General features: G+C 50.2%; 2 protein-coding genes and 1 long non-coding RNA gene across 4 annotated transcripts in view; 1 reads left to right on the plus strand and 2 right to left on the minus strand.

Moving 5' to 3' along the window:
- The window catches only part of RNF157 (ring finger protein 157), a 122,212-nt gene extending 117,952 nt beyond the window's left edge, over window positions 1-4,260 (minus strand). The window contains exons 1-2 of the mRNA XM_075903616.2: window positions 4,027-4,260; window positions 1,767-1,891 (exon numbers count right to left, since the gene is read on the minus strand). Coding sequence (XP_075759731.2) covers window positions 1,767-1,776 — 10 coding nt within the window. The 5' untranslated portion in view covers window positions 1,777-1,891; window positions 4,027-4,260. The remainder of the gene's footprint in view (window positions 1-1,766; window positions 1,892-4,026) is intronic.
- UBALD2 (UBA like domain containing 2) lies at window positions 3,075-17,814 on the plus strand. 2 transcript variants are annotated; one of them, XM_006136473.4, is made up of 3 exons: window positions 3,088-3,622; window positions 4,999-5,061; window positions 17,282-17,814. In XM_006136473.4, exons 1-3 carry the CDS (start codon window positions 3,503-3,505, stop codon window positions 17,600-17,602), a joined length of 504 nt encoding a protein of 167 aa, XP_006136535.2. In that variant the 5' UTR covers window positions 3,088-3,502; the 3' UTR covers window positions 17,603-17,814. The 2 variants fall into 2 exon arrangements, with proteins under 2 accessions (XP_025033893.2, XP_006136535.2); XM_025178108.3 differs by lacking the exon at window positions 4,999-5,061 and having other exon boundaries at window positions 3,075-3,622.
- LOC142819097 (uncharacterized) lies at window positions 10,891-24,643 on the minus strand. The gene is made up of 3 exons (XR_012896806.1): window positions 24,611-24,643; window positions 13,873-14,001; window positions 10,891-11,003 (listed from the first exon to the last, which is right to left on the minus strand). It is a non-coding gene; the product is annotated as an uncharacterized LOC142819097 (long non-coding RNA).
- Between the last annotated feature and the right edge of the window lie 1,334 nt (window positions 24,644-25,977).

Below are 25,977 nucleotides of genomic sequence, written 5' to 3' on the forward strand. Positions count from 1 at the left end.
TAACTATTTGTGTATTTATATTGCTTTTCACAATTATTACAAATGTCATCAACCACAATATCTCAGTCTCTTCAGGCTCTTTTAATCTGATATCAGTTGATTAAATCAATTGTCTTCTTGCAAAGTCCCTGCTTCGGACAACACTTGTGTCTCCGTTTAGCTATATGCTTTGGAGCAATTTTTAAAAATAGCAGCAGGAAAGGGTACTCATAGGCTATGTCTACACTACGAGTTTTCTGGGCAAAAGATATGCTAATGAGGGACTAATTTGCATGAGTCGTGATCTCATTTGCATATTTTCTGCCAATCCGTTTTTGCGCTAGGGTTTTTGTGCAAAAACAAGCAGTGTGGATGTTTTCTTTTTGTACAAAACCCCCTTTTCCTACAAGATCCTTATGCCCCAAAAAGGAGGTTTACTGATCTTGCAGAAAAATGGGTTTTTGAGCAAAAAGAAAACATCCACACTGCTTGTTTTTGCACAAAAACCCTAGCGCAAAAACGGATTGGCAGAAAATATGCAAATGAGATCAAGTATCAGAGGGGTAGCCGTGTTAGTCTGAATCTGCAAAAGCGGCGAGGAGTCCTGTGGCACCTTATAGACTAACTGAAGTGTAGGAGCATAAGCTTTTGTGGCACCTAAAAGTATGAGAAGAGGGAAACCGGTGAGGTGACTGTTTCTTCTTCAAAAGTCAGTCACCTCACTAACACTTAATGTGGGGGTGGACAAATACCAGACCATGGACTGGATCCAGTCTGTCAGGGTTAGCACTGGTGGGCTTCCACACCACCATGTTTACCTGCACCTCTGCAGGTACAGGGGATCACAGCTCCGGTTGTCTGTGCAACGCCATTCTGGGCCAATGGGAGCTGCAATTGTCCATACCTGCAGAGCTGTGCATAAATACCGGGGCTAATCCTGGTGAACCACCACCGTTTTATTGCCCACCCTGATCTAATGTCATGTAGGAGGAAGCAAAGCCTGTCACTGACTACAAAATCTGGGTAATTAGACTATATCCTGGGAATCTCTGTGAGAGTAGAAGAAAGTCTCATGATAGGACCATGGAGCTGGTCACAGATGCAGTAGCCATTATGGGGAGCATGGTGAATCTGCACAGTCATAGAACTGCTAGGTCTACCCTGAGACCTCCCATGTCTTACCCTTTCCCCAAATCCCACCAGTGTGCAAAGAGCCACAAAGACTCCTGGCTAAGCAGATATTCTCGGCTCCACTCCTGTGCAGCTGGAAGCAGCATTTGTCCCTGTTAGCAGCTCTCATAAACTGTTTAAAAAGTGCCTGACATTGTCAGTTCTGGGGAAAACACCATTTATTGAGAGCCCTAAATTCAGATCTTGGCAGGCAAAAAGCCTCTGCAGGTCACCTTCACCTGACTGTGACAAGCAAGGCCCACAAGCCAATCTGCCACTCATGGCAGAGAATGTTTCTGGTGCCCTCTGAGCAGGAGAGGGGGGAAAAAAGGAGGATGCGAGCAGAACATCCGAGTGCCCCCCCCCAGATGTTGGTGTGTAGGGTGCCTGCCCGTCCTTAAGGATGGCCCTGGTGGGAAACTCATTAAAGAAAAATGAATTGATCCTCACACAAATTCAGCAAAAGAGCCAACAGCGTGGAGTGGTCTGAGCAAATGGCTGGGAGTCAGGATCTCCTAAGCCCTAATATTAGCACTCACAATACATTGTGTGTGGTCTCAAATTACTTAATCTCTCTATACTCAGTTCCCCATCTGTAAAACAAGTATGACATTTACCTGTCCACATGGATGATGTGAAGCTTCATTCATTTATGTCTCCTTACGTTCCTCAGTCAGCATTTGGTTTGTTATTTCTACGGCACTCAGCACCACACTATCTGCACTCTTCACAAACTTAAAGTCTACAAGGTAAGGAAGTATCATTAGCTACATTTTGCAGATAGGTAAATGGAGTCACAGGGTGGCAACATTACTTGCTCAAGATCCCATCTTGAGCCTGTAGCTGAGGCAGGAACACAGCTTTGAAGCCACAGAGACCTTAGGCTTGACAGTCTTAGCAGTTATGGGTTGAGACTGTGGGAATTCCAAAAATTCAACTGGCAGAATAGCAAGACTCAATAGAAAGTCCCTGCACCCCAGATTTAACTTTGTACTAGAAGTGGGATTCTCACACACATCCATCCAAGGGGTTGATTCTCAAAAGTCACTTAGAGCATAGCTATACTGCAGGGCTTAACTCAAAATAAGCTACGCAAATTTAGCTATGTCAATTGCACATCTTATTTCATAATAGCTTATTTTGAAATAGGAAGCATTCACACTACACTTATTTCGAAATAGAGCACTCTTGTTCTGACTTCCCTTATTCCTCATACAATGAGGTTCACGGGAGTCGGAGTAAGCAGTCCTCTAGCTTGACAGTATTTTGACACTATTTCAAAATAACTGCCTGCTGTGTAGACGCGGATTAGGTTATTTCAGAATAGTGCTAGTTATGTTGAAATAGTGTTGCAGTGTAGACGTACCCTTAGAATTGAGGTACCATAGAAGTACAGAATTGTGTAATTGCAGATTTTTACCAGTGTACTTTTCTGTTGTTTGCCATGTCTCAAAACTGATAAAAAATAGATGAAAAGAAATAGCAACCCTCAACTCCCAGTATTAAATAAACTGTAAGAATCGGAAGTTGCAAATGTGCTCTCTATTGTGAGAAGTTTGGTTCTCAGGATCACTAGTTCTTTCACAGGAAATGAGTCAGAGCCATTTTTGCTGCTGCTCAGTCGAGTCCTGCTTTTCCAGCTGAGCATGTTGGTTTCAATGAAGCTCTTGAATGAACTTGGCTTTACAAACATTTTTTTTCAACAAGAGAAAAACAGAAAGAGGTAACAGCCAATGAACAAGCCGGCCGGGCTTTCCAGCTCATTTCGCAGAACAGCACAGTCTCACCCCGCCCCTGGAAAAACAGAGGCCAATGGTGGCCCTCCCCCGATCCAAAACACAGCAGCTATCCAATGGGGAAAGAGCCCGATGGCTCATTCTCCCCCAATGAAGCATGAGCTGGGGGGAAGGGAGCCAGAGAAACAGCCACAGCCAGGGAAGCTGGAAGATTCGAATCGAACGTTCATACATGTGAAGAGCACGGCGGTGGCCAATCAGCGGGCTCGGAACGCCGGGAACGGAACGTTGAGACACCTCCAGCCTCCCTCCCCCTAGTTTTCCCCACATGCTCCTCCCCTGGCTGCTGTGCTGTTGTTTGTGGTGCTCAAGCAGCCGAAGAGCTGGAAGGACTGGGACTGGGGCCGGGGGGAGCACAACATAATCGGCTCGGTGCCGCCTGAAACAGGCTGGGAGGAAGCAGGGTTGGCTTGGCCAAGCCGAAGGGCCAGGGGGAGCCGAGTGTGGGGTGGAGAAGGAGGGAAGGGCCTTCGTGGATTCACCCCCATACGCCGCAGGGGCACCGTGCGTGTCTTTTGCCCCGCTCCCCTCGTTGTTGTGGTTTCGTTTCTCTCGCCATGTCGGTGAATATGGAGGAGCTGAGGCACCAGGTCATGATCAACCAGTTCGTGCTGGCCGCGGGCTGTGCGGCAGATCAGGCGAAGCAACTGCTGCAGGCGGCGCATTGGCAGTTCGAGGTGCGTGGCGGACTGGGGGGGGGGACCCCCCAGGGGAGCGTGGGAGCCTCGCGCGCAGGAGCCCCTGCCTTTTCTACTTCCACCCCGTCCTCCGCCTAATCGCTCTCCCTTTCTCGCTGAAACAGTTGGCCTTGGAAACAGTTGTGGGGGTGGAATGTGTGTGTACGCGGCTTTAAATAACAACAGAGCGGGGACACGGCCGGCCCTGCAACATGGGGCCCTGGCGCTGCCGCTGAATGGCAAGCTAGGGAGCTGCATATAAACAATCATTACTAGGACTTCATTACGACTACCTATTGCAGCAAGTGCCTTCGGGGGCCAGCAATGCACGAGGCCTCGCACGTAATGTCTGTTGCTGCTGTTATGGATGGGAGGGGAGAATAAATTTTATTCATGTAACTTACCGGGAGGAGGGGGAAGAGAAACCGGCTTGCAGCTCTCCTGGTTCCTATTTATATATTGCGCTGTAACCAAATCTGTAGCCTCCTCTGAGCTCCAGGGCCCTGGAATGAGGCATAGAAACGTGGTCTGGTCTCTTTCTGCCCCGATTTACCTGGTGGGAGAGTGGATTCATAGGGGAAGCTGCTCCAGAGCTGGGGGAAATATTGTCTAGGGAGTGAACTCCTTCCCAGCCCCATATGGAGAGAGGCAGGGTGGTAAAATGTGGTGTGGTCGGTTTGGGTCTTTTTTGTGAGTGGGGGAAAAAAGGGGGGGGGGAATGTTATGTAAGATGAGAAGGGCTTTAACTCCCTTCACGTGGATAAAGACCATGGGGAGGAAGCAGATGACAAATGGAGTTTTAAAAAATATACACTGTTCACATAAAAGGAAATCATTACACACGGGGCTTTGTCAGTTTCCTGCAGGCCTGCTGGTGAAGGCTTGCTTTTTCTTTGGCATGTTTCTGGAGAGACTTTACCCTACTGGCCCCTTTTCCTTCCATGATTAATGCCACTCATGATAACGAAACCAACATGGGTCCCTTGGCCGTTTTTACTGAAGTGCTTTGATGGTACTTCAGCTGGATTCTGTTTTGTGTTTCTGGGTTAGATAGGGTGGGGGATCAATTCAGTCCAGGTGGGGGAAGGTCTCCTGCTTGTGATCTTGTTTTGGATTCCTTAGTAGCTTCATTCCTCTTTTTGCAGGGGGAGAGAAAATTAGCATTTCAAAGTAAAGCCAGTGTTGAGAAATGCCAACAGCCTGTTTGTTGTCTTACATTATTTGTTTACAATTGAAATGTACTTAAGGGAGCAAGAGATCCAAACAGTTTTTCACAAAACAAAACATTTCCAGTGTCTTTGCTTGCCCCAGTCCTGTGTGTTGGCTTTTCCTCTGGCTGGCTGCTGGAATTAACTAATTTGTTGGTTTTTTTGCAGACTGCTTTGAGTGCATTTTTTCAAGAAACTAACATTCCAAACAATCACCACCACCATCAGATGGTAAGTGACCCAAACTTCAGACACGGTGCTGTTCCCCTGTAGTATCTTCACTTCCTGTGGGCAAGAAATGTACAGGAATGTCCTCCCCATCCTACAGAGTCCTTCATCTCATGAAAAAATGAAATCTGAAAGGGTTATTTCTTATCTCGGAGAACCTCACGAAAGAAGCTACAAAGGCTTCATCTGAGGCCACTCTTAACCCCCCCTTCCCCCCCACACCAGTTGTTAAAGTTTTTCTTATGAAAAGCCATGTAAAAAACAACTAAGGGGCGGGATTCCCTGTTTCGCACATGGCTGCAGGCAGAAGTGGTTGTGCATTCAAAACTGTCGGCTCTTGTGACAGCCATATTGCTCTGCAACAAGAGAAATACACAGACTGCAAATGTAAACAAGAGCCAAAATGTCTGCCAGGAAATAGTTTGTCTTCACATAGATCTAGATAGTTATAACAAGTAAAAGAGCCAAGTGAATTGAGATGGGGAAGGGGGCAGGCCCTTTCTCTTGTATGTTTCCTCTGAACTTCCAGCAAAACTTTACTTGACCTTGGCTGAGGGCAAGTCTCTTTAGCGAAACAGGGGAAGTTTTTTTTGGAAACTAAACCAGTGCTGTGTGTGAGGATAATAGCAGATGTAGGCTAAGCCATAGATTTTTCTTTTCCTGTACTTTCCATTGTTAAAGCCTGTGGCCAGTTCTGTTTTATTCCAAATATTTTAGAAAAATGGCTCTCAGGAACTTTTGTATTAATGCTCTTATTTCCTTATTGTATACTTTCCCCCCTGCTTCCTGGCACAAAAGTTTTGTCCCAGCATTAGAGTAGCATGGCAGCACTTACAAGCTCTGGCAGAAACCGCTCCCCATTGAGCTAGGTACTGTACAAACAGCCCTGCCCTAAAGAGCTTCCAGTCTAAATACTCAAGAATGAATGGGAGAGGGGAAACTGAGGCATGGATTAATTTACTTTACCCACAGTCTCGCAGCAGGCAGAGAGATGGACATAGAATTCAGATATCTCGAGACTCAGTTCAGTGCCTTTCTCCCTAGAACACTAGGAAAGCCTCTGCAAAGGAACTAGATTTATATTGTCCCTTTACTCCTAGGATCAATCTAAGTGCTACATCTATCTTGTATTTGTAAATGAGCTTGGAAATTCAGAGGCACTATCCTTGGATGGCTTGATTGAGGACAAGCTTTGACTAAAGCTAGAGGGTGCAGTTATTCGTTTACAAACCTTGATCAAACTCTGAAGATGCAGACATGATTCAAGCTGTTTGAAATGCTTACCACACAGCAGGAGTGATTCCATATGAAGTTAAATCATTCTGCGTGGTTACTATAGGAAGCTTACAATGTTTTAATCAGGCTGGTTTACCCAAGAGTTTAACACCCCCCCCCCCTCCCCCCCCAAAAAAAACTGGATTATCAGCTGGTTGTTTTTTTTTCTTTTTTTTTTTTTTTTAATGAGGGAGGCCAAAATTTTAGCTGATAGCCATATTACTTGAAAAATTCAGCACTGAACACTCATTTCTGGTGTTCTGAAAATGTTCAAACCCTGATACTCTAATGCAAGAGCAGTGACATTAGTGTGCTTGCCCCATTACTCATAAAATGATTTCTGACACCTGAACAGATCTTCATCTGAGGTTATTTCATCAAAAGACAAAGACCGGGGAAGCCTATTCCTGAATGCTTTATAGCCTCTCTGTGCTGCCAAATGTTCATCCTCTTCATTACAAGCCTACAAATTCCAGGTTCTCTAAAAGCATTTGAATAGTATTTCCAAACAAAGGAATTCTTGACTGCTTGGTAGGCTAGTTTCACCCTCCCTTTTTTAAAACCAGTTTACACATTAATCATGGAAACTGGTGTGCGTGTCATGATCTGCAATGTGACCCTCCGTGCCCCCACCCACCCCAATGTTATTCATCTCTTTCCCAGGTACCAATCTGACTTTTGTGTTACATTTTTGGCATTTCTATTGTGTGTCTTTTCCCTGCCCCTAATTTTGAGAAACAATGAGTATTCCTGTGGCACCTTAGAGACTAACTAAAATATATAGAATCAAGACTTTTCATGGGTAAAACCCACTTCGTCATATGAGTTGGAGTGGAAATAACAGAAACCAAGATATCTGTCTGTCTATTTCAAAAGAAATACCTGTCAATTGTAGGACCTGTGATAATGAGGTTAATTAAGTGTGCTGGATGTGTCCCATTCATAACTTTTGATGTGAAAATGCGGGTGTTAAGGGCAGGGGAAATTGGCTTTGTAATGTGCCAACCAGTTAATGTCTCTATTTCAGCCCAGGGTAACAGTGTCAAACTTACAGATGAATTCCAGTTCTCCAGTCTCTCTCTAATGACATTCCTTTGTAGAAGAATGGCTACTTTTAAATCCAGGGATTGAGTGCCCAGGCAGGTTAAAATGTTCCGCTACATTGTATGTGTTTCATTTCTGATGTCTGATTTGTGTTCGTTTATCCTTTGTCGCAGAAACTGTCTGGTATGGCCAGTGTGCATGGCAGAGGGGCATTGCTGGCACTTGATGACACATATCACATCAGAGTACGGGTGGGGAACCTCAGGCCCGGGGGCTTGCAGCACTTGGCTTGCTTGGATCCAGCCCCTGTGGCTCAGGATGCCTCCTGCATTAGGGAGCCTGCACTGGCACTCCAGCCCCTCTGCTGCCCCACCATAGAGCTAGAGGACACAAAGTCTACTTAGGCTCTTCTGGTGTGCATGGGGAATGTGAGGAGTATTCTCAGTTGGTGAGGGTGGCGGTGGTTTGTTTGGGTTTTTTCTTTTTTGTTGTTGTTTTTTTTTTTTTTTTTGCTTCTCACTTGTGTGTGGCCCCCGACTGATTTTTCTGTGGGTCAGTGGCCCCCGACCCAAAAAAGGTTCCCCACCCCTTCATTCGAGGATGTGCAGCTGTATGAGCCCCTGATGTTGTGGCTTATATTGTTGGGTCCAGTGACGGTGTCGTTTGCTTCTGAAAGTTAAATGCCCTAACATTTCTGATTACCAAAAAAAAAAAAAAAAAATGGAGATTAAAACCAGAGGTGTTTTGGAACAAGTCTAGAAACTTTAACACGGTTGTACAAGTAAAGCTATGAGGGAGCCACAACAAAAGTCAGCAGCTCCTCTCTATCTCATGGACCTCTCAGAGATGTTTCTATTTAGCTAAGAGATGCTCCCCATATCCTGGTTTCTTACACCATTAGCCTTAGAAATAAGGAGCTCGTGTTATGCTATTTCCATCATGTCCATGCACCAATCTGAAACGGGATGTGAACCTTCTAAATAAAGAACTTTGGACACCACAGGGTATTCTTTGTAAATATGAGAAAATAAATGGAAGTTTTCTAGTGTCCAGTCCTGGCGACTGCTCTGCATGGGCATCTACCCAGCGGAGCTTAGTTGGTGTGTGGCTACCTGAAATTCATGCTAGATTGGGACCTTTTACCTCGTGATGTAAGGTTCCAAATCCTTTCCAAAACACACTTCTAATGGGCAGATTTCACTGGTTTAAGGTAGAGATGTGAATGTGTAGCTGTATACATAGTTACATGCAGCCCTCCCACCCCTGTGCTGCAGGAGCCGGTATGTGTGGGGAGCCCCCCCCTTCCCACCTGCGTGTGTAACCACTAAAATTGTCAGTGGTTACACGTTTACTTTAATAAATGCATTTTAACATCCCTCGTTGAAGGATAGAGGAACTCTGAAGTGTGTGTATCCAGATTCTAAAGTGGCTCTAAGATGTTGAATTGATTTAAAAAAAAATCCAGGGATGGATCATCTGCCAGTGGAACCTACTTTCTCTGCTGGATTGGATTTGGTGCAGTAAAATGTAGGGAATGTTGATATTGACATAAACTGTGTGGGATGTGTCAGTGTCCTGATAAAACTCCTGGCCTTTCATCTGCATACAGATGCTCTGTGATCATACTTATTTGACTTCTCCTACCTGTTGCTGCTGTCTGGTTTCTGTTCCTCTACCTACCCTATGGCACATTGGGAAAAATTGTGGAAGTACAAATCCTCCTGCAGAATGTAGGTAAAATATTAGTTTCCTGGCTGTTTTCTCAAGCATGGGCTGTTCTAATTAGGCTCCACATGAGTCAGATTTGACATGCTTTGCAGTACAAAAGTCCATCTTTTAAGCAGCAAGTGCCCTTGTGGCAAGGAGCTGATATCCTGTGAGGTTTGGGTCCCATAAAGCAAACTGGCCAGAAAAGAGGAGCCCGTTTGTTGGTGTTGCTTTTTTTGTTCTGATCACTTTGTTTAAAAAAAAAAAAAAAGTCTCCTCCGCCCCTAGAGGGAAAGTTCATCTCCAATGTATCAAGTGGACCTGTCCTGCAGTCAGTGGAGTGCCAGAGAATGAAAGGCCATTCTTGTTATTGACGATGTTCAAAACCCACCTCTTTTCCTACACTTTTCAGGCAGAGCCATGTTGCACTGCTGTATACCTGGAATAACGCCACTGAAACTGACGGACTGATCCTGCTTCCCTAACTGTAGCTAATATCGGAATCTAGCCCCTTATGCCATCTCTTGACATTTACAAACTTCCGTGCCTGCGAATTGTAATATTGCTCTCCTTTTGCTCCTGACTAAGTGTCTGGTGTGTAGCTATGTATTGCAAATCACTTTCTGCTATCTGTCGCTTCCCCAAAACAATCGTTTCCTCAGCCTTGCTCTTTGACAGAAAATGTAGGCACTTGGGCCACTTTGCACAGGACCTGGTTTGTGTTCTGTAATTTTACTGCCCTAATCCAGGATCTCATTCTGTATTGACTAGCTCCTTTCTCCACAAATAGCCTCATTCATTTCATAGGAACCACTCAGTGTTAGTAACGTGGCAGAATCGGGTCCACTGTCTTTCCATTAAGGTGAGATGAGGACAATCCACTTGGATTCCTTGTGGCTGCAGCATTTAGGGATGCAACATTATTGGAGCAGTTTGCATAATCCCAACTCTCACCAAAAATTATCAAGAGGGGATGTAAAGGTTAATGTGAGACAGTAAATCCTGGAACACTCTGTGTATTCACTAGGGATGTTAAGTAGTGGTTAATAAGCTAATCGAGTAGTCAATGGAATTTCCATCAATTACTTGATTAGTCAATAAGGGGGTTAGCTCCTGGGGATGGTGTGAGCTAGGACTGCTGAGTCCTGGCTTGCGCTGGGTCCCCCACTGCGCCTCTGCCCTCCACCCCCTCTGGAGATGGTGCTAGGGGGAGCTGGCTCTCTTTCCCCTCTCCCCCTCACATCCTTGCTGCCTCTGACTCAGAGGGACCCGATTAGTCACTTACGCCCCTGGTATTCACTACATAGTATGATCCAGTTTGGCTATTCCTAAAATCCATCTATTTCAGTATTCCAACTGTGAGAGATTGCGTTTAGTCTCTTCTAAAATTAATTATCATTACCTATAACAACCCTGGATATTATTGTCAAGAGTCAGATTGGACACCGGATGAGTAAGTTTTTAGTACCACTGACATCCTGTGGCAATGAGTTCCATAGTCTAAATAATGTGAAATCAGTTATTTTGCCTGTTAGGTTGTGTGGCAAACACTTAAAAAGCAAAACAAAAAACTTTAGACATGGATCTTAGGATCTTGAACACATTTACTCTTCTCAGATTGAGTTGGGCAACTGTGTATGGTGGGGGAATGGATCCAATGTAATGTAATCTCACTGCCATAGACTTGGTGCCAGTTACAAAATCCCGTCTCTCCATTCCCCCAACACACACAGTCGCAGTATGAAAGAGCCTGTTTGCTAGCACAAATTTTGAAGGTACAAAGAGGCTCCTTAGAAACTTGGCATATAATATTTCACATAAGGTGGGTTTAATTAGGGTTGGTTTTGAAGGACTGAGCTATACGCAAGCCCCAGTGACCTGGTGGAGGATTGTGGCATTTCTGCTTCTCTGGCACGTACCTGGAGAATAAACACAAATTCTAGAAGTTAACTTAAGTCTGATCTACTCACAATGTGTAGCACAGTAAGTGATCTCATTTCTGTAAGCCGATGCAGATCCCAGTGTGTACACATAGTTTGGTTTAATCCCGATTTTTTACCTCTTGAGCTTACAGCTGGTAGATATAAAGTGAGTTGTGTCCACACACTCAGTACTAGAGGAACTGAATCCATTTTTAAACTGGTGCAACTGCCATTGTGGACAAGGTTTTGGTGCAGTGCTCTTCTTTGCTAGGACAAGATCTGTGTGAATCTTCCTTTTTAAAACCCCTCCCCTTTTAAAAACATGCTTTCCAGACAGCTGTGAAGTGGACTCTATAGGAGCTTGTTCTACAAGGGCGTTTATAAAGAAGGATTTTTCCCAGAGATCAGTAATGGATTCTCACACTGTGTAATGATCCTGCAGACTATGCCCAAGACAAAACTAGCAACTCTGTCTCTGGTTGCTGAGCTCCAATATTAATTCTGCTGCTTTTGCTTGTTTATTGAATGGGGCAGGTTAGAAAGGGGGTGTATGTTGCAGTCCCTTAGGCTGCATTCTCCCCCATTTGTTGTTTTGGCCACTGTTGGTATTTTGGAAGTTTGGTGCTTGCTGTTCTGGTCTGGGCCGCTAGAGGGGAGCAGCTGGGACAGTCTCCCCCCTCTGGGTGTTTTGCCTTGGAGCTGGAGGGATGGACTCCACTCGTGATTTCCTGAGCTTTTGCTTTGAAACGCAAGGGTGTGACCTGTATGGGCGGCTACCTAGGCACCAGTGTGCTATTCTCTATGGAGCCAGGCCACCAGGGGAAACCACCTTCTGTTAACACAGCTCACATGCTGCTCCAGGCCCCATTCAGTAAATTGCTCAGGGGTGCTTCAAGTTAAGCATGCGCCTGAGAGTTTTGCTGAATCAAGGCCCAAGTCTAAATAGTCTCAGGCAGGGGACTAGGAGTCCGGTGGCACCTTAAAGACCAACTGATTTACTTGGGCATAAGGTGCTGCCTGTTCTCAGTGCAGGCTGTTTTCTGCCGCTGCTGGTTCCGCTTTTCACTTCCATTCTGCTGCGCCACAGGGTGTTGCGCGTCTGTCTCCCACCCTCCCTCTGTGCACTAGCTTGAGCAAGCGTGCTCTGTCTCTTGTGGGCTGGGCTCCAAGGATTGGATTTCTCTCTCACCACTGATGCCCACAGAGGGTGTGATGCTGATTACGAGGCTAAACAGACCAATCACAAGACTGCTCCCGAGCCAAGGGAAGGCCTAGAAAGGAGTGGGGAGGGCACTTGAGACTAAAATTAGAATGAATGCACAGAACTGTCCCTGCTTACCAGGAAGCGAAAGAAAGCTGATAAGTTGTTTTTAACAGTGGCTGTTGTGTGTGTGTTTTCGTGTATCTAAATCCCCTTCTTTCCCACTCCCTTCGAGCTGAGTAAATTGTGATTTCTGGCCGGGGTTGGGAGCATGCTAGCCCTTATGAACCTTGGCACAAAATTCACTTACCTGCCCTTCACCTGGGTTATAATGGGGGGATGTAGTTTGTTTTACAATAGCACCGGGGGGGGGAGGGGTCTCAAGGGAGATCTACTCTGCCCAGCATTATTCCCTGGGGACTGGTAGAATTTTGCAAGAATGACCTGAAAGAATTTAGATAGTGTCAAATGGTGCAAAGACCTCTCGCGTCAGTCTCTCTGGTGTCACCCGCTCCAGTAGCACCTCAGTATGTAACTCAGAAAGATGCCACTGGCCTAGGTGTCCAAAGATTGCTTCACCTGTGCAAAGTGTTGCACAGCCAGCCTGCGTGGGTCACGATCTGACTTCTCCTTTGTTTTCGCTCTCAGTTGTGCCTGGGGCTTGCCAGTCCTAGAGGGCCCTTCTGCTTCTTCTAGTCCAGCTTCTTCCCCTTCGCCCTCCCAAACCTATGGCTTGTTCTGACCTTTTGAACACTTTTCTCCCTGTCTGTCTCTAGTGGGTAGAAATGTCAGACATGGGTTTGGGGGGCCTCTTTGCATTTGCTGTTAAACCCAACCCAACCCCTCTGCTCCACCTCTTAAACCCCCCTTGAAAGGTTCAGGGATTACTGAGATGAGACAGGCTGCACTGGGGCATTCGCCGCTTCCCAGGGTCCTCGTTGCAGCGGGGCGGGGGCCGAGCCTGGGGACTGAGGAGCAGAGTTGCTGTAACCTGAGCAGAGCAAAGTCCTCGGCGAGACAAGACAGCAGGGGCAGCCGCTCATCGGGCTACCTCTGTTTGTTGTGGTAACGCTCCTGGCTTAGTTGCTACCCTGGGTCACTGGGACATTGTTAACATGAGGCCCTGGTGATTCCAGAGAGGGGACCCACAATCCGGACACTTGTTCTGCAGCGGGAGCAGCACTGCGGATACTCGCATCTTGCTCCCTGCAGAGACTGCTGATCAGGCAGCCAGGCACTGCCATGTGTTTAGGGTCTGCTAAATAGTCTCTGAATCACTCTCTTTCACTGGAAGCTCTAACTCCTAGTGAATGGGACTAGCTTGCTTCTGAGCCCTAGTCCAGCCAGGTTAGAAGTAGGGATGTGAATGGGTAACTAGTAACCATGGAGCTGCTCCGACCAGCCAGCAGCCCCCCGGGTTCCCACACCTGTTCAGTCTTTTAACTAGTAAACATAACATTTAACTGGTTAACTAATGAGCCCTTGAACTCCATGCTTTTGATAGAAACTGTTTGGAGAGTTGGGTGGAGGAGGCTGTGGTTTGCAAGACCCTTTGTTCCGGCAAGAGCTGAAATTTTACTTTCACCCTTTTTTTTTTTTTCACCCCCCGGCTTTAGGCAGACATAGCAGTGGTCTGATAGCTGCAGCTTACATTATCAGACTTACCCAAGGGGAGCCTGTGATTTGTGGAGTAGAGGCTGAAAGCTCAGGTAGATCCAGCTTCTGTCGCACTAGTAATGCCTTGCAAAAAAAGTGGTCATGGAGCAGAGGAAGACATAACATAGGCCCAATTGCCTTGGGAAGAAAGGAGGCGGAAAATGAGGCTGTTAACCATAGAGCTATTTTGGTTATGATCGCTTTGTAAACTCTGCTGGCCACAAGGATGGATTTATTCTAAAACTCTGGGTGTGGCAATCTGTGGGTTTTCCATTCTCGTTCTTGTCATATATTGTTGTGACTTTTGAAAATAACCTGCCTTGTGAAGAACAGATCACAAAGGTAGACTAGGAAGTACCTTATCGGAATACTGAGACCGTCTTTCAAAGAGTACCAGGAACTGGCTTGTCATCTTTTTCGGGGCGGTCTTCTAGTCTTTAGGGTTGATTCTGGGGAGGGGGAAATGTTTCTGTGGCCTTTCAAACTTCTGTTGCATAGGGTTGAACTTTTATAGCAAAAATTCCCCCGCAGGGTTTGCAATTAAAGCAGGTATGCTAGAGCGTGTAAAGGGAGTGAAATGGCTAGTTTATTTTTACTGTCACAACACACATTTAAAAGAATAAATCCTCCCGCCCTTCCTCCCCCTCCCTTCCCCCCCCAGGGAAGAATGAACTAGATTTCCAAACACTGGGTTTCAAGAGTTTAAAGTGCTGGTAGTAGCTGGCTAATAGGACCCCAACCGGCAAATCTGATTTGTCTGGGGACTTTTCATTTTTTTTACACCTACTATTACAGTAACTCTGAGGATACTAGAGCTGAACAGTTATTTGAAACATTCCTTTTGGGGCTGGTTTGCTCATTTGGCAGCACTTCCTGTGAAGTCAGTTAGTCAGTTTCCCCTCTTTGCCTGAGTCTGTCCTTTGCTGTTGTAGGAGAGGTTTTAAATAGGAAAAAGTGACTTGTCTGACCAGAGAGATTGGTGGCTGGGGTGAGGTTTCAGGGACCACTGGAGCACCCAAAACTACTCCTAACTCTCAATATCCAGTGCAGCAGAGCCCTGACATGGGGGTTCCCACGTACTATCATACTGCTACCAATAGGGATGCTAGCTAGCAGGTAATAAAATAGTTGACTAGCCACATGCATTCTTAATGGTTAGATTATTCCAGTGGTTCCCAACCTTTTTTATATTGGGGGCCAGGAAACTCCTTCAGAAACTTTTGGTGGACAGGAAACATTTTATTTGCATATTTGTTACGCAAATAATAAATATGCAAATAAAATGTTACCAGTTTGCCAAAATATGTTCCCCAGCCCCCTCATACACTCCAGCCCTGAGCCCTGTGTGTGTCCCCCCTCCCAATTATTTTATTGAGCCCTGGCCTCCAGAGTAGCTGCCCACTGAGTGGCCTTGGCTTCAGCCTCTGGAGCAGGCCCTGGTTCCCCCGCCACGCAGCCTCAGTCACCCGTCCCCGTGCCACAGCCACGCTTCACACAGCCGGGCTGTGTAGCAGCTGATTGAGCTGGAGCCGGGGCCATGATAAGGCTGCCCCCTTAGGGACAGCCCACAGCATACCCAGCTGCCCCGCTCCCCCTGCTGCTGCATGAGAAGGTGGGCGGGAAGGGAATTCTCTTATGGGGAACCCCAGCAGCTGGGGCTAACTAAGAGCTGGGGATGTGGCCAAGCAATGTGCTGCGGCCCGGCTGGCAGGGCTCCACGGACCGATGGTTGGGAACCACTGGACTGTTCTATAGTCCAGCAGTGGCCAGCCAGTTAGACTAAGAGCCAAAATAGCTGTGGATAGTAGTGGAAATGCATAGGGCTGTGGATAGTGGAGGGGGAAATGCAAGTAGTTGACTAGATGTTTAACTGATAAGCCTGGGCTTGACATCCCTAGCTACTAATCTCCATTACTGACTCAGTTTCTTTTCCGATGCATCCCTTTAAAATAGCTTTAATGTTTTAACCTGCTGGCTCCCATTTAAAATCTTCGGGCAAAACAGCAGTCGAATCAGGAACTGAAGTTCTGCATCCAAAGAGCAGGAAAACGCTAGCAGAGGAGGCTGAGCCCAGGGCAGTGCTGGTGAATTTCTCCTCCAGGCAGGTGATGGGGGAGAGTCTTGCACAGTCACCTTGAGCCTTTTAAAGGCTGGGCCTCCTCCCCGGGCTGGCTTGGTGAGAGTCCTCTGGGCGCTGCATGCCAGAGAAGCGGCACCAGGAGAGGAAGATACTGGGAAGGTTCAGATGTGTGTCTGGGAGGCAGGTGGAAGAGACGTGGGTTCCGCCGGTGCGCTGAGGGAGGTCGCTCAGCCACAGAAAAGTGGGGCTTACCTGGTAACGTTCATCAGATGGGGCTTTCCTTCCAACGCCCACCGTTCTGCTGTTCTTTGGCTGGATGCGCCGTGCCTTGCGGTCAGAGGTGGCATTGTCTGGGGGCAGCGTCTCGCAGACTACCAGCCGTTGAAGGGATCCCTGGGCCAATGTCAGGTTCATCAGGTGCCCAAGGCCAGCAGGAGCTGGGGACGAGTAGCAGGTGGAGGAGCAGCTGGGGAATCCAAGGGCTGGGTTCCTTTACTACTGGAATAGGGCAGAGGCCACACTTCGGGTGGGATGGCCCACGTGGCTTTCCTCTAGCTCTGGTGTCAGTGGCTTTGCACTCCCTCTGTAGTGGTGGTGGTGGGGGGGCCTCTATGGAGCCAAGAGGAGGCTTGTGGTGCTGATGCCGGCCGTGGTACTGTTATTCTTCAGATGCTTTTGCAAGATACCTGTGACAGGATGCAGCAATTCACCAGGGGAAAAAAGCCTGGCACTTGCTATCTTCCGAGTGCCTTGAAACTACGCCTCCCTGGTTAGGAAGCAGCATCCTCGGTAGAGGTGCAGAGGAGTGAAGTAACTTTTCCAAGGCCAAATCCAGTTGGTGTCACCAGTAGAACTGGAGCCCAGGAGTTCCTGGGTCCCAGGCTTCCCATCAAATTGTGGCAGTATTGCCAGGGGACAGGCAATGGAGCAGGAGTCATGCTTAGCATTGGTGGTGACCTTGGGCCAGGAACTAGTGTCTGTTGCTCTGTCTCCACAGCTAGTTGCTAACATCAGCTCCACCTGTGCTGGCATCTTTGGGAGCCCTAGATTACACCAGCCACTGTTGTGGCCACCACATCTATTGAACTGGCTCTGCTCGGGGCTAAGCAGAGCCAGGTCCACGCTCGGGTGGTCAGGTGGCTCTCTGGTGGCCTTCCAACCTTCACCACAGGCGAGCAGCCTCTGCCGAAGCTGCGAGGCGTTGTCCGGTCCTTCCGGGGGAAGCAAACGCCCCCGTCCCGGCAGTTCCTAGCAGGCAGACAGGTTCTGCCTTTCCAGCTCTGACATGGGCTGTGGTGCCTGCTGGTGTCTGATGCTCTGTCCTTTCCCTCCCTGCAGATGTGCACGCCCAGCAATACTCCAGCCACGCCTCCCAACTTCCCGGACGCGCTCGCGATGTTTTCTAAGCTGCGGACTTCAGAGACCCTCCAGAGCAGCAACAGCCCCATCACAGCCATGGCCTGCTCCCCACCGGGTAACTTCAGCCCTTTTTGGGCCTCCTCCCCTCCCAACCACCAGCCCGCCTGGATCCCACCCTCCTCTCCAACCAGCCACAACCTCCACCATCATCTCCACCACCAGCAGCCCATGTGGCCACCCGTGTCTCAGCAAGGAGGCGCCCCGCAGAAAGCTATGGCTGCAATGGATGGGCAGAGATAAGACTCGTTAACATTGAAGAGGGGGGAAGGGCGGGGGGGGAGAACAGAGAAGAGGCGCAGGGGATCGGGCGGTGGGGGAGGGGGTTCCCGAAGATCGCACTGGAATATTTTATAATTCTTTTTGCAACTCTGCTGGAATGGCTTCAGCCCAGGGGGTTTTCCCTTCAGGAGAGTCAGTAACTGGTCTTCTTTTTTTTTTTTTTTAATATATAACTATATAATATATAAATATCTAATGTATATAAATCCAGAGAGAACGAGAGCAATGGAAAGAGATGGGGCCATGCTGCTCCTCCCCTCCTGGCAGCCAGGTGGGCGATCACAGGCTGGCGACGCCAACGCTTGGGTGAAGAGGACGTTGCTGGACACCGGGATCTTCCTGCGGGCAGAGGGTGGGAGGGGTCAGGAGCTGCTGCTCTTGAGTTCACGTCCCCCCTTCCTTGTTCTCGGGCTGCTCCCCGCACAGCTGCATGACTCTGACTCGGGGCTTGCTTGAAACCTGCCCTTCCAGAATCAGGGAGGAGGGGGAGAGGCCCCCGCTGAACTGTGGCTGCTTCGGAAAGCGTCCTGCGTGGGGCTGTAACGTGCCACCGGAACCCGGAGCTCCCGTGCTGCGCATCGCGCTTGGGGAAGGAGCTGCATGGACGCACGTTCATCTTCCCTGCCCGGGCAGCTGGGGCCGTGGCCGACACGTCTCCACGGTTGGCTGCATTTTGGCAGGCCTAGGGAATGGGCGTCCTGCCCCAGCAGCTGGAGAAGCTCCCCAACGGCAGGGTGAGGCTGGGGCCAGTCCCCGGTGGGTCAGTGATGGGGTGGGGATCTGAGTTTCCGGACCTCATGGCTGAGCCCCCCTTCCAGCTTTGCTGAAGATCATCCATGTCTGGGGCACATGCCCCGCAGAACTCGTCATGCTGGGATTCGTGCGCGTTGAATCTCCCCGTGCCCCCCCTTGTCCAGGGGAGAGGCTGATCTCCTCCATCCTCCGACGCTGGCCCTGCTCCCGCAGCAGACAGTGCGCCTGGGCGGAGGCCAAGCTGGAAGGGCAGTTGTGCAAAATGGAAAGGACCATTCTTCTCCCTGCCCCCGCCGGGCTCTGCAGCAGGGCCGGGGGCCTGCTTTCAGCCAGGGCAACAGGGCCGAGTGGTGGCGTTGGGGGTTTGGTTTCCAAATCAGAATCTCGCTTACACAGGCTGAAGGTTTTTTATTAATTTAAAAATTTTAAAAAAAAAATCACTTTTTTAACCTACTGGCTCCCTGCCTTTTCTCTGCGGTGCTGGTGCCCCGCTAATGGTGAACTCCACACTGGGGGGGCAGGGAGGCAGAACAAGGGGTGCTTCCCCACACACCAGTGGTCCCTTTAATCTTCTCTGTCCAGGTGCAGAATAACTTTTATGCGCCCCAAAGCAGGGGTGAATGTGCACCACACGTAGAAACAAAACCAGCTGTGAGCGCTCAGCTAATCCCCTGAGCTGCACTCGACTCTGAGCGGCCGCACAAGCACCCAGTGTAGAGTGACTGCAGCCACAGCCCCTCCTTTCCTGTGCACTCAGGCCTGGAGTCTCTCTCACCAGTGGGGCAGTGCAAAGGGCAGTGGCGTGGCTGGCTGAGTTAATGCCCCTTTGCACCGTGTGGCCAAGGCATGTTCAGCTGGGCCTAGCCCAGTGGTCCCCAACCATTAGAGGCTGCCGGGTGCCAGGGGGCATGGCCGGGCACCAGAGGGCGGGGACACATGCACGCCTGGGGGCGGCCTCCCCCATAGCTGCGTGCTTCCCCCCATAGCTGCGTGCTTGGGGCCAGCGCCCACTCCAAATGCCACGTGCCCACCCCACCCCAAGCGCTGCAAGCCCAGAGCGCGAGCGGCCAATTCGCGGCGCTCCCGGGGCTGACGCTCACCATGCGCCCGGGGCCGGCTCCGGCACCATGCATGCACCAAGTGCCCAGGGCCACGCCAGCCCCGAGCACTTGGCGAGCGCACACAAATGGCACCGTGTTGGGGGCCACTGGCCTAGGCAGTTTTGTGCCAACCCAACAAGAACATCAGAGTGGCCATAGTGGGTCCGACAAAGGGCCAGCTGGTCCCTGTGTGCTGGCTGGTGCCAGGTGCCCCCGGGGTCTCCTCAGAGCAGGGTTTTGCCTTTGCTGCTGAAATAGTTAAACAGCTGCAAGGCCGAGGGTGGGCCCGCCGAGTCCCTTTAGTTGACAGGAATGAGCTGTACCAGCCTAGCAGTGCCTCCTGCCAGCAGCACGTGCCCAGCAGGGCTTGGGCCGCATCCCAAGGCGGGTTTCTAACCCACGAAGAAAGCTACAAGAACAGGGTGCATGAGTCTTGGCGGGCTGAGAATCCGGCCCCACTCGCGTCCTCTCCTCTCTTACCACAGGCTCTGCCTACACTGATCCCTACAGCGGCACAGCTGGGCTGCCATAAGTTGCCCATGTGGCTGTGTCAGCAGGCAAGCACTCCCCGGCTGACACAACTGCCCCCAGCCAGGGGTAGCAGGCTTGTCAGTGGGGGAGGGGCTCTGGCCGATGCAGTGCTGTCAGCCTTTCCATGGGTGAGGCTGTGAACCCCCTTCCCTCCCCGCCCTGGCTGACAAGTGCAGGGGGGCGAGCCTGCCTACAAAACCGCTACCCGGTAGCTGCCGGCCGTGACGGATTGTCCTGAGCCTCTTCCGGGCGGGGCTTGAACAGCTTGCCAGCTGCCGGCTTGCCAGAGGCAGGTACGAAAGGCAACACCCTGGCATAATGCACTGCTGGGAACAGGGATGGGCCCAGGCGCCTCGCCCGGGGGCCAACTCAGCCCTACGGAGGATCCAGCTTTTGGGTTTGTCCTTGGCATGTGGGAGAGTGGAGAGAGGTTAAATCTCCCCCTTGGGCTGGCAGAGCAACTCTCCCCCACCCCTCTTCTCCCTCTGTCCCAGTGCCTGGCTGCTGTGAAGGGGAGGGGTTCTCCACTCCGCCTCTCCCTGGGTGTCCCAGCACCAGTCCAGGTTCTTGTCCCTTTGCCACAGGGAAGCTTCAGCGCCTCTAGCTAGAGCAGCAGCACGCGAGCTGCCAGCAGCCTCAGGAGGCTGCCACTAGGTCAGTTTCACTGGGGGAAGGTTCTTTGCAAGCAGCTGACTTGAGTTCAGGGCTTCTATGCCCTTCCGGGAGCCTAGCCTAGCCAAGGGGGTTCTTCAAGGCCTGGGGCAAAGTGAGGACACTGGGCCTGGCCATTAGTGCTACTGCCTCTTGCCCTGGCCAGCAGGCGCCTGAGCTGAAGTGTGGAGCGCCCAGAGCCAGCTGCAGCAACTGCTGGAACCACATCACAGACTCACGTTTCCTGAAAGCTGCCGGGAAATAACTCCCTGGAAGGGACTGCGCCAGCTCTTGTGTTGCAGGAGTTTGGCGCCTGAATCCCGGCCCCTGCTATTTCAGTAGGCAAAATCCTAAAAGCCTTTTCGCTGAGGCCTTTAGCAGCCAGCAAGCTGGGGGTAAGGGAGCTCCATCAGGGGGTAGAGGGGCTGCAAGCTGCCAGGACAGTCCCTGGCTCTGAGAAGCGAGTCCCTTCTTTCCTCCACAGGTACGCTCTGAATGCAGAGACTTGTGCTTTCCCCGCAGCAAGCCCCTTCCACCAGCAAGTGGGAAAGGGTGCCAGGGGGATTCTCACCGCCTCCGGGCAGAGCGCCAGCCCAAAGGCCTGTGGCCTGCCCACATCGAACGTCCTGTGTTGTCCAGGCGCACCCAGGCTGGCGCCCCACTGTGCTGGGCATCCTACGTGTGTGTAGTGTGGAGGGGTGACCCCGCTCCTGGGTCCCAGGACCCTGCTCCGTCCTTCGTTGGGCAGGGTCTGCACTGCGTTACCAGCCCTTGGCAGGGTCTAAGCTCTGGTCCCTCAGCCACCAAAACAGCCCTTTCCAGCTCTCAGCTGGGGTCTCAGGCTGCGCGGGGAAGCTAGGCCTAAACTCTCTGTTTGGAGTGCCTTACGCCCACTGTGCTCTCTCTCCCTGGCCATGTTGCTGTTCCCTTTCTCAGTCTGCTCAGGTCTCCCCCCTCCCTGCAAAGAGGGCTTCCTTTTAACGGCTCCATGGCAGTCTCAGGTGAGATCAGCTGGCCCTGATTAATTAACAGCCATCCTATCTCCTTTGCTCCTGATTGACCAGGGCTCTTGCTGCCTTAGAGCTGCCTTTCTCCCTCTTAGCTGTAGTCCTCCAGCCTGCCCCGTCACAGTCGGGAGAGCCTTCTGCCCTGAGACTATTAAAATCCATGCAAAAGGTCAATGTTACAAGTTACCCGACTGACACAACGCTGTTCCCTTTGCTGAGGGTCCATTCCCACTTCCCCATAACCTGGCACCCCGAGACATTGCTCGCCACAAACCCCCCCACCCCGTGCGCTGCAGTACAGACTCGCTGAACATCCTCTATGTCCTGTCTGCTGCCTCCGTATTGCGAGCACCTGCCATCTCAGCCCTAGAACGTGCTTGCACCAGATCATGTTCCCTGCCCTCTGTCCCTAGATGCTCTGCATGTCCCTGGATCTCTGTCCCCCTCTGAATCCCCAGCGTGACACGGTGCAACCGCAACACCCTGGGGGCACATTGGCACTGTGCTAAAACTCCATGTGCATTGTCACCCGTCAGCAGGGACAGGCCACATGGGTAGAGCCATGGCTGGGGGTGCAGTGTCTTTGAGGGCGTTGGTGAGGGGAAGGAGGAGGCAGATGGCAGATCCGTTTGGGGAAGGAAGGAGGCTGGAGCTCGCCCTCCAGCATGTCAGCCAGCACGTAGTGGAGGGTGAGGCAGCCGGTGCCCTGGCGGGGTGAGAGGTGAAGGCCCGATCACGACCCCTTCCTTGCTATTGCTAAAGACACTGTCCACCGCAAGGGCTCAGCAGCTTGGATTGTGGTGGCTCGGCCTGCTGCCTGCTAGTTCAGCCCTGCTACCCTGGCTCACCCATGGCTGATGTGTGCCCTGTGGGGGGGGAGCTGTCAAACTGTCTTTGCACCTGCTCGTGACCATTTCCAAACTCTCCAGAGCTGTCAGCTCCCCCGCTCCAGAGAAGAACGTGTCCTAGGAGCTGGTCCTGCTGGCATGCAGCCCAAGACTGACTTGCACGTGCGTAGTTGGGTGGCGGTGGGGGTGCTGGCGTGACAGCCTGGGGAGGTGAATTCCTGGAGCCATGCAGTAACAAAGCTTTCCGGAGAGCCCTGCACCCAGGGTGCTGAGCGCCTTTGAAAACCTGGTTCCAGTGCTGGGCGCTGAGCCCTCTGACTAGCCCAGCACTAACATAGTTACAGGTTCCTCCCTAGAGTGCTGTCCCGACATGCCCTGACCTCCAATGGGCGCCTGTAGGGTGGAGAGGGTTGTTGGGTGTCTACAGAGCGCCTAGATTGGCACAGAAAAGCGTCCGTGGCCAATCTAGAAGGGCTTTTGCGCAAAAAAGCCCCGATCGCCATTTTCACGATCGGGGCTTTTTTGCAGAAAACAAATCAGAGCTGTCTACACTGGCCCTTTTGCACAAAAGTTTTGCGCAAAAGGAAGTTTTGCCCGAACGGGAGCAGCATAGTATTTCCACAAGAAGCACTGATTTCTTACAGTAGGAAGTCAGTGCTTTTGCAGAAATTCAAGCGGCCAGTGTAGACAGCTGGCAAGTTTTTCCGGAAAAGCGGCTGATTTTCCGGAAAAACTGGCCAGTCTAGACACAACCAGCAAGTTTGGGTCAGCTATCCCTGTTGTTCTGTCCCAGCAGCCGACAGTAGGAGGTTTAGGGACAGCCAGAGCATGCGAGTGCATCCCTAATCACATTGGCTAAAGGCTATTGATGGATCTATCACCCATAAATGGACCTAATTCTTTTTTGAACCTAGTTATACTTTTGGGCTTCACAATATCCCCTGGCAATGAGTTCCACAGGTTGGTTGTGTGTTTGTTTATGTTTGTTTTAAACCTGTTGCCTCCTAATTTCATTGGATGATGCCCAGATCTTATGTTGTGTGAAGGGTAAATACCACCCCCTTCTGTTCACTTTTGCCACACCATTCATGGCTTCTAGATCTCGATCATCTCACTCTTTAAGGGTTCTAAGATTAACAGTCTGGCTGCGTCTAGATTGGCATGATTTTTCCGGAAATGCTTTTAACGGAAAAGTTTTCTGTTAAAAGCATTTTTGGAACAGAGCATCTAGATTGGCACGGATGCTTTTCTGCAAAAATCACTTTTTGCAGCAAAGCGTCCGTGCCAATCTAGATGCACTTTTCCGCAAAAAAGCCCTGAACTCCATTTTCGCGATCGGGGCTTTTTTGCGGAAAACAAATCTGAGCTGTCTACACTGGCCTTTTGCCTGAATGGGAGCAGAATAGTATTTCCGCAAGAAGCACTGATTTCTTACAGTAGGAAGTCAGTGCTTTTGCGGAAATTCAAGCGGCCAGTGTAGACAGCTGGCAAGTTTTTCTGGAAAAGCAACTGCTTTTCCGGAAAAACTGGCCAGTCTAGACACAGCCTCTTTGTAATATCTCCCTGTATGGAAGTTGTTCCAAACGCCTACTCATCCTGTGGCCTTACTCTGCTCCTTTTCCAATGGAATAGCTCTTTTTGAGATGGGGCAGCTACACATTATTTAGATACTGGGTTTAGATAGTAGCTTTAAGATGTTTTCTGTTTTATTAGCTACAGTGGGGCTGACAGAATTGCTGAGCCCCTGGGCAAGGGGGTGCGGGAGGGGCTAGCTCTGTGCTCCTGGAAGGGGCAGGGCCTCAGGCAGAAGGGGCGGAGCCAGGGCAGCCAGCCCTCAGCATCACGTGGATTGCGTTGGTCCCCCTCAAACGAGCCCTCTCCCCCTACCAGCCTGATTGTCCCTTTCCTGTTTCTTCCTACCAGTCTGGTAGGTATTTCTGACTGCACTGAGCAGATGTTTTCAAAGGACTCTGCAATGACTCCAAGATCTATAGTGAATGGTACTGGCTACGTGAAACCCCATCGTTTTGCATAAGTAGCTGGGGTTATATGTTCCAACGGGCATTGTTTTGCACTCACCCACGCTGAATTTCAACTGCCATTTTGTTGTCCAGTCATCCAGTTTTGAAAGATTCCATTAACGCTTCACTGTCAGCTCTGACTCCAACTGTCTTGAGCAATTCCGTATCATCTGCAAATTTTGTCACCTCACCATTCATCCCTTTTTCCAGATCATTTATGAATATGCTGACCAACCCCAGGCCCAGGACAGATCATTGCTAATCACTTCTCTTCACTGAGCAAACTGACCATTTATTCCTGCCCTTTGTTTCCTGCCTTTTAACAGTTACTGATCCATGAGAGGACTTCCCTCCTTTGCTTAGAAGCTTTGGGTGAGCGACTTTGACAGAGGCTTTCTGGAAATCTAAGGACACTATATCCCCTGGATCCCCCCTTTCCACATGCTTGTTGAAATTAGGCTTACTGGGCTGTAATTGTCAGGATCACCTCTGGAGTAGGGATGTTTAGAAAAGAGGAGACTGAGGGGGGGATATGATAGAGGTATATAAAATCATGAGTGGTGTGGAGAGGGCCAATAAAGAAAAGTTATTTATTAGTTCCCTAAATAGAAGAACTAGAGGACACCAAATGAAATTAATGGGGAGCAGGTTTAAAACTAAATAAAAGAAAGTTCTTCACACAGTGTGTAGTCAACCTGTGGAACTCCTTGCCAGAGGAGGCTGTGAAGGCTAGGACTATAATAGAGTTTAAAGAGAAGCTGGATAATTTCATGGAGGTTAGGTCCATAAAAGGCTATTAGCCAGGGGATAAAATGGTGTCCTTGGCCTCTGTCTGTCAGAGGCTGGAGAGGGATGGCAGGAGACAAATTGCTTGATCATTGTCTTCGGTCCACCCTCTCTGGGGCACCTGGTGCTGGCCACTGTCGGCAGACAGGATACTGGGCTAGATGGACCTTTGGTCTGACCCAGTACGGCCCTTCTTATGTTCTTATGTTCTTATGATGTCAATGTGTAGTTGACTACACAATAAGTCTGGGCTTATCGATTAATCCTATTGCCTACACACATCCCCCCTTGCTGCCTCTGAATCAGAGACAGCTGGGGGAGGGGGAGGCAGGAGCCAGTGGCCACGGGGAGCACTGGAATACATGGAGCCACCTGCTCCCTCATCCTCATGCTGCTGCCTCTGATGGAGAGGAAGCAGCGCAGAGGGTGAGGGGGGCAGGTGGGAGCCAGTACACATGGGAAGCCAGTTTTTAAGCTGGCTCTCCATGTGTGCTGGCTCCGCAGAGCTGCCTCCCCCTCCCTTTGCTGATTCCCACTGAGGCAGTGGGGGGAAGAGCCAATGCTTGGCGGGAGCTGGCTCCCTATGACACCACCTCCATGGAGCCGCTTGGCCCCCCGAGCTGCTGCCTCTATCAGTAG

Source organism: Pelodiscus sinensis, chromosome 20, assembly GCF_052426305.1.
Source record: "Pelodiscus sinensis isolate ZL-2025 chromosome 20, ASM5242630v1, whole genome shotgun sequence".
Taxonomy (NCBI): Eukaryota; Metazoa; Chordata; order Testudines; family Trionychidae; genus Pelodiscus; species Pelodiscus sinensis.